Genomic DNA, 13835 nt, shown 5'->3' with positions numbered 1-13835 from the left:
ATTCGGGTGCTCAACCTCGTTTTGTATCACAGTGAAGAAAGCCCAATCTGTATGTGTGATCTGGTGGCACAATGGTCAGAACTGCTACCTCTGAGCACCAGAGACCTGGATTCAATTCCCGGCTTGAGTCACTGCCTGTGTGGAGACTGCACATTCTCCCAGTGTCTGCATGGGTTTTCCACAGGTGCTCTGGTTTTCTCCCAGAGTCCAAAGATGTGCAGGCTAGGTGGATTGGCCGTACTAAATTCTCCCTCAGTGTACCCAAACAGGCACTGGAGTGTGCCGACTGGGGGATTTTCACAATAACTTAATTGCAATGTTGATGCAAGCCTACTTGTGACAATAATGAACAGACTTCAAAAAACTTTAAACTCAATGTAAGCATGAAGATTGATTGCCTTTATGCAATACTTGTTTTGAATGCAAAACCTGTTGAAGAGAGTCTTATTCAGTCACACTTTGTTGTTTTCGTTGTAGATCAGCCCTGTGGTGGATTAGTTCAAGGGCCCAATGGCACCATCGAAAGCCCTGGATTTCCTTATGGTTACCCAAATTATGCGAACTGCACCTGGATTATCATTACTGGAGAACGGAACAGGATACAGCTGGTATTCCAGATCTTCGCTTTAGAAGAAGACTTTGATATTTTATCCATCTATGATGGCCAACCACAGCAGGGCAATTTGAAAATGAGGTAAGATGCCTTCTGTTTATGGAATGAGCTGACGAAGGTTTAGTTCCGCAGTTGCTGCTACTCTGCATTAAAGCAGTCAGGTGAAGGATGTGTTCCACAACACTTATTTGTATGAGCTAACTGGTTGTTGCATACATTTGGACGTCAATCCATTCTTTTTTAAAAATATATTCAGTTTTCAAAACTGGATTTAACAAATGCTTGATTTTGCTGTTGGAAGTTTCTTGAATGTTGCATTCTGCAGAGTGGATGCTTCATGAAAAAGAAAGCTTTCCTTATTTGGATGCAATGGCGCTTGTTGCAACATTTTAAATTGTTTCCCGGTCAAGGGCACAGGCCTGCAATTTGCTCCAAGAGTGCTGCCAATGCCGTGCCTTTACCAACCCCTTGATGGTACACAGGGTAGATTGTGGCAGTTGATCCTATGCTTTCCCTCCATGGGATACGTTGGTTTCCTTGCATCACAGCCCAGTTAAGCTCAGACATGAATTGTGTGGGAAAATTTGGACTCGAACCCAAGTTTAGCCTTCCCTAGTGCAGTCTATTTAATCTCTTGAAACAATACTGCCTGCTTTATATCTCATTAGTTGTGGTTGCAGTTTACTTTGTAGGATTCTTGGCAGATGGAATGAAAATCTCCATTTTTTTTGTGTAGCAATAAAATATAACTGTAAGCAATGTTAAAGCCAGAATCTTCATATAGCAGCTGTTTACATAAACAGTGTTACAACTGAAGGTTTTTTTGATGAGCAACCGTTGTCTTTAAATTAGAAATTTGCGAGCTAATGGAAGATAAATTTGGTTTAAGAAGCATTGTGGGCTGTTCATTTTAAGAATGTTGATTAAAAAACGGCAGTGATAGATTCCCAGCTGAAAAGCAAATACGCTCTGCCATTCTCTCAGTTTGTGTCAAATGACCAGTGAAATGTTGGCAATGAGATAAGTTGTAAGTGGATACCTGCTGGGAGGAAACAACATTTGAAATTCTGCTTGTGGTTTATTACTAGGGATTGCAACAAAACCTTTATAAGAAGACCACCTATCTTTAGTGAAGTTCCAATGGTAGATACACCAATATATTAACCAGTTATTATTATTTTATTAAGATAAATATATTATTATGTTATTTTGTATATTATTTTATTAAGAGGGCCAATGGCTGAATCCTGCTACATTAATGACACTACGGCTATTCTATGCAAACTATTTATATTATTTCTCGCTGGTGTACCAGTGCTCATCTTGATTTTTAATTATATAATTGAAAGAAAAAGCTTTTTAAACTCGCAGCCAATGTTTGCTATATGTTATATACACATTATATATAAATATATGTATATGTATCTGTTAGTAATTGTAATATGGCTTGATTAGTACTTTTGCTGAACTGGTGCTGGTGATTTGGGACAAAAGGAGGAAATAATGAAATGCAAGACAAATACTGCAAATGCTCAGCAGGCCAGTTAATGCCTTAAATAAAGAGATAGTTTACATTTTTGTTTGCTTAGGATTCTCATGAGAATTTCCAGTAAAAGTACCCCAGATACAGGTCAAGTGTTCAACCAAGTTAAACAAATAAAAACTGATTAACAGACAGCAAATACATTTTTAAACATTGCAAAGAAATATATGAAATACCATATATTATACCTAGATCATCATGATGAATCAATTTTTATTGGGTAATGCCTCAAGGAACATGGAACTAAGATGTGTAAATGAAGTCATGCACAGACTATATATGGTCTGAATGGCTCAAGGGGGCAACAGGTCTGTTCCTATGTTCCAATCAGGTAGACAAAAAACAAAGATCAACCATCACGTCAACTTAAAAGGAAAGCATCAGAATGAGGAAAAAATGAATCCAGCAGCAACATGAGCAATGTAGTGCAATTTGATGCTCTGTAGTTTTTAATGGTAGTTGACAAATCTCTTCTTGTAAAAGGTGACTGAAAGGTCGCAGGACAGGTCGCAGATGTAACGCATTCAAACCTTATCTTAGCTATTCTCTCAGGTACTATGATGCAGGAGTCTCTCCTGTAAACAGTCTAACATTCAGCTGTGTATCTTTATTGTCCAATATCTAACTGTCTGGCAGTGTAGCCCAGGGGTATAAAAAAAATCCCCTTGTGATTTGAACTGGATGGAGTGACTTTGCCTTGAGATGCTCTTCAATCTTTTTGAAAGCCCACTCAAGAAATACTTGGTGGGGCAAGACCAGCTACCGATTGTTTCATTGTTCCATTTCGAAAGAAGACGGTAAGTGAGCTTGAGTACCATCTTGGACACACTTGATACAATCTGGGAACTTCCTTTGTGTGCTCATGCGCAAGTAGAAACATAATCCCTTTTGCCATGGGGTCATCTTGATTGACATGAAACAAAATAACTTTTAACCACTCTCCTGCGTTGCATCAGAACCAGGGAATAAGCTTTCTGTTTAAATATCTGGTTTTATACTGTACGGATGAAATCTTAGCAAAAAATGGCAGTGTTGTTTCTGGCATGAAAACCAGTGTGTTTCTCTCCAAAAAAACTGGTCGGTTTTCTCTCCAGATTCCACCACACTCTTCCAAAGAAAAATCTCGGATGCGTGAATCATGCCATCATTGAGGGGAGCAGGACGTAAACACGCCAGAAAAACCCAGCTGCTCAGATATTGGTGTGCCATATTTCAAGGGCATTCCGATCACAACAATAAGCCTTCCCTCCCCCACTGCAGAGGCCTCAGGGGCTCCCCTCCCCACCCCAGCCCAATCGGAGCCAGCATTCACTCCACCCACCCCCCACGCAATCATTGACACTTTCTCCTTCCTCTGCTCTGATCATCAGCCCCATCTCTTCTCCCCCAACAGCTTCCTCCATTTATCGACCTCTTCGTTCCACCTCTCCTTTTTGTTGGCCCTTGTCTTCTCACACCATGATTATCAACCGCTACTCTCCCCCTTCCGTGATCACTGACCTTTTTTGCCTTCTCCCGTTGCGCTCATTTCCCCCTTCTCTCCCGCCCCTGCCCCCCCATAATTATCAGCCCCCTCTGTCTCTCCATGCCCGTTGATCATAGGCCCCATTTCTCCCCCCACACCACCTTGCCAAATGCCCATCCCCTGCTCATGTGACCACTCCTGGCCCACAACCACATCATCATGAATTCTGCCCTCTCCCCACCTGCCCTTTGCGCAACCCCCCCCCCCCCACCAAACACACACACACGCACACACGAAAGACTCCCTTGGGGGCCTGTTCCTTGGCACAGATTGGCACCGCCAGGTTGGCATTTTGCCAAGGGGAAGTGGTAGGGAGTATTGCCAAGACAGTGCCTGGTCATGTCCCTCATCCTCCTTTGGGCTATACTTACCTTTGTACGATTTGAAGATTTGGTGAGGGGATCAAGATACAGTGGGATGGAGGTCCGGGATGGGGGGGTAATGGGGGCAGAGGGCAATGGTGGTTGCTTCGTGATGACATTGCCAGTGAGGAAAATCTGATGTTGTGTTCTACCGGCGAGAACTGCGACTTTTGGATCTTGAGCCGCTGCCAACGACCTTGCAAACAGCAAATGCAGCCTGAAGATATTGCTCCATGGTCTTTCTTTTCCATTTCATTCCTTTCACCATAAGCGGGGAAAGACTTGTATCGGAATATTCTGGCTGACTGCTGGGGATCTGGAATTTCCTACGATGGGAGTGGGGTTATATTCATGATTGAGGCAGCCGTTTTATTTTCTGCCTGTGGCGGGGAAACATTGAGCATTTTATCCATAGAATCATCCAATCCCTATATTGCGGAAGGAGGCCATTTGACCCATCAAGTCTGCACCAGCCACATCCCATCCAGGCCCTATTCCCGCAACCTCACGTACTTACTGCGTTAGGTCCCCCTGATGCTGAAGGAGCAATTTAGCATGGTCAACCAACCTAACCCGCACATCTTTGGACTGTGGGAGGAAACCAGAGCACCAGAAAGGAACCCATGCAGACTCGGGGAGAATGTGCAAACTCCACACAGTCAGTGGCCCCGAGGCAGGAATTGAACCTGTGTCTCTGGAGCTGGGAAGCAGCAGTGCTAGCCACCACGCCAACCATTTATCAGCTCTTTTTAATAAACTCTTGTGCTAGCATTTTGTTTTGAAAAAGCTCTGCCATTTCAGCACAATGTTTTTCCAAATGCTTTTTGTGGAACCAGGATGCAAAATCCTGAAAGCTAACTGTAAGAAAGGAAGATGTAAATGGATTGAAATATAAACAGCAGCAAGATAAAGTTGGCATGAAGAGAATATATATGATTTCATTATGAAGGAGGCTTACCTGAGCTTGCTGTATCATTAGAATAGTTAAAAAAAAGCACATCCACATAATTAAGTGCAGCATTATTATGAAAAATGCCTCGTGTACAGAGGCTGTGTTCAGCCCCTGACACCGAGGTTGAAAGCAATAAGCTCGATTGTGTAAAAAGAATGAGTACAATAGAGTTCAGTAAACCTATTAGCAGGTCCTAAAAAAAAACCCTGAGGTGAAAGCTGAACATAAATAACACAGCGATGATGGTTGTAAATGTGTTTCATACTGAGAGAAATCAGTGTAAACTTAAACCATTTGTTGAAAGTGTGAATTCCATTACTCTAATGGAATTTGCTTCCGTGTGGACAGACAATCATTGAAGGATGTGGTGGTAATTTGTCCAAGTATTGAATTCTTTGAAGCAAGCAACATGAGAAAGTGTGGAACAAGCACTTTCCACAATCATCTTAATTTGTCCTTGTTGTGAACTCCATCCTGCCTATTTACTCATTTCAGAGAAAGCTTTTCAAAAGCTTGTGTCCATCCTCAAAACTCAACATTTTGCAGTATTTCAATCTGGTCATCTGTTTGCTATCAGGTGTTCCCAGGACACAAACACATAAGCTTCGTTATCATGTGTTCCAATTCAGATGAGATCTGTACAAAACTATCTTAAACAGTGTCAGCAGAGTTCGAACTTACCATTTAGATGCTGTACCTTTTATGAGCAGCAGGGTGGGATGATGGTTAGCACTGCTGACTCAGCTCCAGGGACCCAGGTTCAATTCCAGCACAGGTGACTGTGGAGTTTGTATGTTCTCCCCGTGTCTATATGGGTTTCCCCCAGGTGCTCCGGTTTCCTCCCACAGAATGAAAGACGTGCTGGTTAGTTGCATTGGCCATGCTAAATTGCCCCTTTAAGATCAGAAAGATTAGCAAGCGTGGGGTTATGGAGATCAGGCCTGGGTGGGATTGTTGTCAGCGAAGGCTCGATGGGCCAAATGGCCTCTTGCACTATAGAGATTCAATGATCTATTCCACCCTTGTAGAAAAGCTGAGTATCTGAGAAGCAGAATCTATTGACCTGATGTAATATAAGACTCCACAGTATCGTATTACATTGCGCCCTTACACAATAATGTGCTTTTGAAGCACAGTGGGCTAAAAAAATTTGCCTTTGCTATGCCTAAGTTTTTGAAACTATTTTGTGTTTGGAGTGATACTTGCACCATTATGGACAATTATGGTGCTGGTTGTGCTAAAGCCCATTTTGATGAGGGCGAAACATAACTTCCTTCAATTATCCTTGTGATTTTCGTCGATTTACATACCTTTATTAAAACTTCATTAGTCAGCACTAACATGACAATGCTTCAGAATGTTGAAGACCCTTATCACACACAATCATCTCGGCCTCAGTGGAAGAACCCTGACTTCTCAAGCTGATCATCATCACTGGAACCTTACTGTTGTGGTGGACTTGTACAAACTAAGCACAGGAGGCTGGGGTACAAGTTGCAATCGTTTCTTCAAGATTTAAATTTGGAGAACGTTCTCTGAGACACCTCCAATACAGCACTCACACCTCATCGCACATTTCCACTGTATTTATACATTGCTGTAATTACATACACAGAATATTGTTTCATTTCCAATCTTGTCTCACTTGGAGCAAAGCTTTTATCTCTTCCTAGCTACAGACTATCTGTCTTTGCCCATCCACTCTGCCAGTCCTTCTGACAGCAAACAACCAAGGCCTTATGGAGTGTTCTCTCTGATCTCTGGTTTTCAAGGCTGTGTAAAGGTCACTGTGGGATAAACATTTGGCTAGCATGTGTGTGTTATTCTAATTTGCACTAAATCTATTTATTTTTCTTGACACTCAACATGCCACAGACTATTACATAAGTCGATTGACAGAGATACAAACACAATTCAGCAATTCCATCACCAAACCATCAAACTAACCACTTTGATCTCGTCAAAAAAAAACACAGCATTTTAATTAGTTGAAACAAGCATTTCAAACTTCATGACAGTCTGGTTTATTTATTTCTGCAATATTCAATCTCATTCCCAACAGTATTTTGTTCGGAGGTTGGCTGTTGCGGAAATGAAGATATTATCTCAACTCAACAGAGCCCTGTGGTGGGAAATAAAAGAAAGCAATGCTTAGAAGAAAACGTTGCTTCTTGCAATTTGATTGATTCATGGGGCTGGATGGTACATGTGCCCCAACTCCCCCCTCCCTGGCATATTTGAAGAATGGATAGACTTGATAAATATACTGAATAACCTGTCTGCCACTGCATTCAATGCATATTAATACAGAAAGCCCTCTATCAGATAAACAAAATGAATGTCAGCCATTCTCTGATTTATTTCCCAGGGCAATAATGTGACATAACCATAACCAATCAGGGTCAAGTAGCCTCGTTTAAATTTCAAACAGTGCTTGGCAGTTAACTGTCACTCTCCTGGTGCCATTCGGAGTCTACTGACCAATCAGCACTTTCTTCTAATTTATTCCCCGACTCCCCCCTGACCCCCGGCAACATATTCTTGCGAAGGGTCCTGATGAGTGCAAGATGAAAAGTTCAACATGTCTTTTTTTTTTCAGCAATAGTCATGTTGTGGACTATCAAATTACTAAAAATATAATCCCATTGTTTAATATTGCCTTCTCGTGTTTCAAGCTATTGGCTAAATCTGGGTAACTCTTAAGTAGCAAAATGTGGCTTCGACCTCCTCACTGTATATTTTCCATGTGGAATGTTATTCCGTTCCCTGAAAGGTGGCCACTTGGATTTAATTTTGTCATGTTACTTCAATTTTTTGAGGTAACTTAGTTTCAGAAAGTCACCCTACTTTGAAATAACTGTATTTACAAAGACAGAATGTCTTCTTGCTGCTATCACAAAAGCACTGCTTAGAAAGTCTAGGCCTGTCTTTAGAGGAGCGAAGATCATCAGCAAAGAGGAGAAAAATCAATATCGTGAAGCCTGCCTCTGGCCCTGTGGCTTTCACTGCAGGAAGAGGTTGATAGAAATATTTCCAAGACGGTGGTAGAATTTGTCAAGTGAGTGTTGACGGGGAGCAGCTGCCTGCAGATTTCATCTCCACGGAAACTAAGGGCAATTGTGAAACAGCAGGGGCTGATCAAAGAGCAGGTTCACATTGCTGAAGAAAGTGAACAACATGGTACCAGCCCTGAACAGCATGCTGAAGGCAGCGTCCATTAGACCGCCAGCAAAATAAGGATCGCAGATTGTTAATAAATCAAAAAGATGCTTGAAGCCTCTGTGTGGGTCTGTGTTTCCCACTTTTAATATGTGGCTAAAAGGAGTGCTTGGCTGAGCAAAGACTTGCTTGAAAATTAGTTTCAATTTTCTTGTGCTTCTGAGCCCCCTCGAGTTGGAACTGAATAGCGTGAGAAAGCCAGGGGTTGCTAAGTAGGAGCAGCTGTTATCACAACACCCCCAGTGTTATCGGAAGCTATTCAGGGAGAGAGAGCCCTCTGCTTTTCGAGCAGACTACCATCGCTGTAATGAATGCCGCAGCAATGTCAGGAGGGAAAGAAAGTCACATGGTGGAAACCTCAGCCCAGGCAAGGGCAGGCTGCTACAGTGAGCTCTGGGGCAAAGTCAGTGAGCGTGGAGTTTGCTTCCGTCTTAATAATGCTTGCACTACCACACAATCGTCACTCTGCCTCATCAGAAAAGACCAAACAGCCTCCCAAACTGTCTTCTGGATTTCTCTGATGGAGGAGTCAGTGTTTTGGACCCAGTATTTGCCAGCCCGTGTTTATCAATAAAAATCAACTGGGATTCAAACTTATTTTTCATAAGCCAGCACACATTATCTGTGGTTCGTCCATCTGATCCAGAAATTGATTTTTTTTTTAAACACGAATCAAAAATTTCAAATGAATTTCATGTTAAAAGGTTATCTGACTTATTACCTAACTGGACGAGCAGGATAACCATCCCAAAATAATTTATTTGCGTTATAAATATATTTAGAGCTGACTTCAAATGGTGCATAATTGTACCAAATTTCAGGGTCAGTGGTCATTTTTGGCCCAGCAGCATAAGTGCAGTGGAGTGGCAACTGGCACGTTCCAATCCTTACCCTCCCATGACATCTTGGATCAGGAATGGGGTTTGAACAATAGGTGTGCTCTCAATGAACGCATATGTTACTGTGGACACACCACTGACCATGAGGGTGTTGTTGGATGGAGGATTGTGGGGTCAGGATTAAGAGAGATCAAAAAATACACTGTACTTTGGCTGCTCTTTCATTGCCTGCTCAACAAGTGTCACTGCATCTGATTTACTTTTGCCATTTTAAGAGCCTGTGCACAGTGGGAGAGCAATGATGCAATACTGTGTGTTTCACTCCTGCGTTGCACACAGCCACGTGAGTATGTTGAAGGAGTCTTGATTGGATTTTTCAATTGCTTGCTGATAGCTGTCCATAAAATACCGTTCCAAGAAATCAAAGCCCAAGCTAACTGGATTTTGAACTTCAAGTCATGTGTAGCAGCAGTGGAAAAGTTCATGGAAGTTTCTTGGTCTGCTGTTATTGTGGTTGTCACTGCAGTTGATAGTAATGTTCTTGTCTGCAGTGTATTAGATTTTAATTTAGACATGCATTTATCTACCTTCTTTCCTGACATAAAAGTAAAGCTTGAATACTTGCTTGACACACAAATTGTCCAGAACTTGCTGGAGCAGGGTTGATCAGGCCAGTCCAGTTGGTTAGACGTCCTCTTGCACCCTTCAGTTCAAAAATGTTGGAAGTATGAATGGATGACTGTGAGGACAATGAGGTTGGTGAGACCGTAGTGAATGAAGGATATTTCAATAGAGCAGATTTAGTGATTGAGGAATGCACAAGGATTAAGAAGGAGGGTGAATTAGTATGGGTGATTTCAATGGCAAATCAGATCCAGGGGGAAAAATATCAAAAGAAAGGAAAGAAAAATTGGATGAAGAAAGTGGGGGAAAGAGACAAAGTGAAATTAAGATGAAGAATTAAAAGTTCGAAACTTCACATTCTTAACTCTTCAGCAATAATTCAGTGTGAAGGAATGAGATTCCACACTTATAATTATCCACATTCTGAGCCAGAGAGGTTGACTGACAATCATTCACAATTATCACATTGTTAAAAGTGTAATTAGGCTGTTAATTACTAGATTTAAATTTCTGTGCTGAGTTTAATGGGCAACTTCAAAAAATTAAATGCATGTTTAGAGCGAGGTGCTCTTATCAAAACAAATGGCAGAACAGCACAAATTATTCAGCAGCTTTTGGCAATCCTATTCATAGGGTATCTCTTCTGGACTATGTGTTACCAGTACATTGGAATATCAGTTACAGCATCATCCTTTAGATATCATTACCATCTCCACAAATGCTGGACCAACAATTCATAGAATTGTAGCATTGCAGTGGAATGGACACTGGCGAGCTCCAATCCTGACCCTCCCATGACATCCTGGATCAGGAATGGGGTTCGAACAATAGGTGTGCTCTGAATGAACATGTTTGTTACTATGGACATATCTTGGAATTCAGAACAAAACCATTTTGTCCATCATGCTAGCTCTCTGAATGAATTATCCATTTAGTCCCAGTTCCCTATTCTTACTCCATCACCCTGCAAACCTTTCCTTTTCAATTTTCTTTTGAAAGCTGCTATTGACTCTTCTTCCACCATCCTTTAATTTGAAGCCATAGCAAGTTGCCAATTAATTAAGAAAAATGTTTTACTCACCTCCCTCCTGCTGTCTTTTTTGCCAATTATTTATAACCAATTATAATTTGGTTACTGACCCCTCCTGCCAGTCGAAACAGTTTCTGCTTATTTACACTATCAAAGTCAAATTTTCAACACCCCTATTTAATTTTCCCTTGAACTTCTCTGCTTGAAAGAGACAATTCTAGCTTCTCTAGTCTGTACATGTCACTGAGGTCCCTCATCCCATATAGCCTGGCACATTCTAGTGGAGTGATGAAGGGAGGTTGCTAATTGACTGGCAACAGAAGAGATATTCCATGAATTGTGAATCGTCAAAACTGTTGAATTATTTGTGCTGCTCTGTGAAGAAAGCCTCTGGAGAGAATCCAATGAATGTTCAGATTTTCACACGAAAAAGCCTTTAATTTATATGGCAATGGCTTGCTGTCCACTTTGAGACAGTGGGGATGGGAACAGAGGTGGATCAGATGAATTGTGGGGCTCATTTTGATTGTCAGGGAAGCCATCACTAAAACTGCTGGCTGTCCTTCGGGAGAAATCTGCAATTTGTGCCAGATGCTTTCGCTGTTCCAGAGGGAAGTGAGATATCACAGGGGAGGTGAGGGCCTGGTACTGAGGACAGGGTTGACTCTTGCTTCATTGATGCTGATCTGGATCTAATGCTAGAGCCTTGAGGGAGTGCAAAGAGTTTGATGGATCAAGGAAGCCTTTTCATTTCTACTGGATGTGTATGCTTTCGTCCTCCTCTACTGACACGTAATAACTATCTACGCTTCCCATAGATGTATCTTTTTGTTTCTGTACATGTTCTGTTATCACTGTCTTTTAGCTAACATGATCATCTTTTGTGTCATTTAATCACTCCTGAACTCCGCTGCATCACAAATCTTTCTTCCTGTTGCTTTTCCCCCTGGCTTGATGAAAATCTAACATTGTCTAGTTCTGGAGAAAGGTCAAGAACCTGAAAACTTGGGAGTAATTTTAAGTTAACTCACTTCTTCAGCAGTCCCTTGGGATTGAGGATGACTTAATTGCAGTCTGGTTTGATGGATTCGGAGATGGCTGTGATGTCTAATGCATGATCTGCAGACTCTGCCACACATAGGGCAGGTGGTGCATGAAGGGTCAGGCAGCTGAGCTGTTTTGAGGTTTGTGTGCTCTTTCCAACACCTCACTTTGGCTTTCATGCTCCTGACAAAGAGTGGCAATGTGTTCAATACCATCCTGAATAAATCTTCTCTATTTTGATTAGAAGTCAGGGACTCCCATGAATTTAGCAGGGCTGTTTAACCTCTTCAGGGATTCAAGTGTTTCTGGGAATTTCCTGCCAGGACCAAGTTCCGAGTAGAGAAATGCTTCAGGAATTGGTGTTCAACATATGAATGACATGTCCCACCCAGTGGAGCTTGTTTTGAGTGATTGGACTCTCAGTGCTGAATATGTTGGCTTGAGAGAGTTCGCTGTTGTTCGACCACCTTTCTTGTCACCACATTTAGACGATCTTGGTAAGGCACTATTGATGGTACTTTGTCGGTGCTTTGAGGTGCCTGTTATAGATTATCCACGTCTCTATTGCCAGTGGCAGGGTGAGTATTGCTGTTGTCCAGGAAACCATGACCTTAAAGCATTGGGTTTGAGATCCTATTCCTCAAATACCTTTTAATCTTCTGTCGTCACTGGGAAACCCAGAAAATGAGTGGACGGCTGGTTTCGTACTGTTTTTATAGCGGTTAAACTTAGTTGGGATGTAAAATTATTGTTGCACCCTATCCCATCAATTTTCCAATGGATGGATCGGGATAAAATTGTCCTCATCCGCTGTCCCTGTCTTCATAACTGCTGCTGGGCGCTTTGTGCATTTTAGAAATGCAAAGTTGTGTTGTGATTGGGGACTGGTTTTCTTTCATGTTACTTACACAACTTGGATTTTAAAAATTCTTCCATGGAAACTGGGCATTGGTGGCAACGCCAGCATTTGTTGCTGATCACTCATTGTCCTCGAGTTGAATGGCCATTTCAGAGGGCAGTTCAACCTCATTGCTGTGGATCTGGACTCACATGTAGGCCAGACCAGGTAAGGATGGCAGATTTTTTTTCCTAAAGGACATTAGCGAACTAGATGACTTTTTTTCAAACAAGAATCAATACGAGCTCCGTGGTCATCATGATTGAGATGAGCATTAGATTTTCGGCTGCTTTTAAAAAATGTGTATTTAAATTTCATCAGCTGCGTTGGGGGGTTTCAAACTTGGGTCCACAGAGCATCAGCTTGAGCCTCGATATTATTAACCTAGTGACATATGATATGCCACCATCTCCCCTAAATTAAGTTGAAAACTTAAGCAACGAACTGGCACATAGTATCTATTTAGATTTCTGTTACAGATCAGAGAAAAATAACATTTATCCTTCAGAAGAGGGAAATATAGTGCTTCATAGTCTTTATGTCAATAGACCCAAGCAGCATATGGTAAGATTAATCCTGACATGAGTGCTTGATGCTAAAGAGCAAAACACAGGAGAATGTGGAGATTTTAGTGTCACACTCCAGACGCCAAAAACTGTGAAAAGATTCTTTGACTACATACGCGGCTGGGATATTACTCACTTCTGTGATCAATTCTGTTACAAAACAACCTCAATCCATTGGCACATTTTGCCATAAGAGGGAGTAAGTAGAGCTCAAATTGTCAGAGTAATTGTTCCCTTGCTTTTCAATTTCTCTTTCCTCCTGTTAAAAATGTCGACAAAGAATAATACCGCACAGGAACGAGCCCTTCGGCCCACTGATCCTGTGCTGATTGCTAATCCTTATTTAAACCCACTACTTTTGCCCATAAGCAGATACTATCCCTCTCTTTGCCTCCCATTCATGTGTCTGTGAAGATCCACCTTCAGCATTGCTGATGTGCCAGCTTCCACCACCACCATTGGTCGTGTGTTCCAGGCACCCTCTGTGTGTGACCTCCTCTACAAAACTGGGTTTGCTGGCAGCCATGGTGCTGGCATTTCAGATTGAAGTTCAGACTTGGCTGAGGGAGGTAGAGCCTCTCACCTTATGGCCAGGCGCTCAGAATAGAAACTGCCCGCGT

The 13835-nt window shown here is 42.0% G+C and overlaps 1 protein-coding gene across 1 annotated transcript in view; it reads left to right on the top strand.

Moving 5' to 3' along the window:
• Positions 1-383: 383 nt before the first annotated feature.
• Positions 384-13835, top strand: part of LOC145345358 (CUB and sushi domain-containing protein 1-like) — a 1850124-nt gene continuing 1836672 nt past the window's right edge. Inside the window, exon 1 of the mRNA XM_080193174.1 lies at positions 384-694. Within this exon, the coding sequence (XP_080049300.1) occupies positions 384-694 (311 nt within the window). The remainder of the gene's footprint in view (positions 695-13835) is intronic.

Source organism: Carcharhinus amblyrhynchos, chromosome 7 (assembly GCF_965287045.1).
Source record: "Carcharhinus amblyrhynchos chromosome 7, sCarAmb.v2.hapA, whole genome shotgun sequence".
In the NCBI taxonomy this organism is placed as follows: Eukaryota; Metazoa; Chordata; class Chondrichthyes; order Carcharhiniformes; family Carcharhinidae; genus Carcharhinus; species Carcharhinus amblyrhynchos.
The sequence above is the reverse complement of the archived record's forward strand: the minus strand, read 5'-3'. Positions and strand labels throughout refer to the sequence as shown.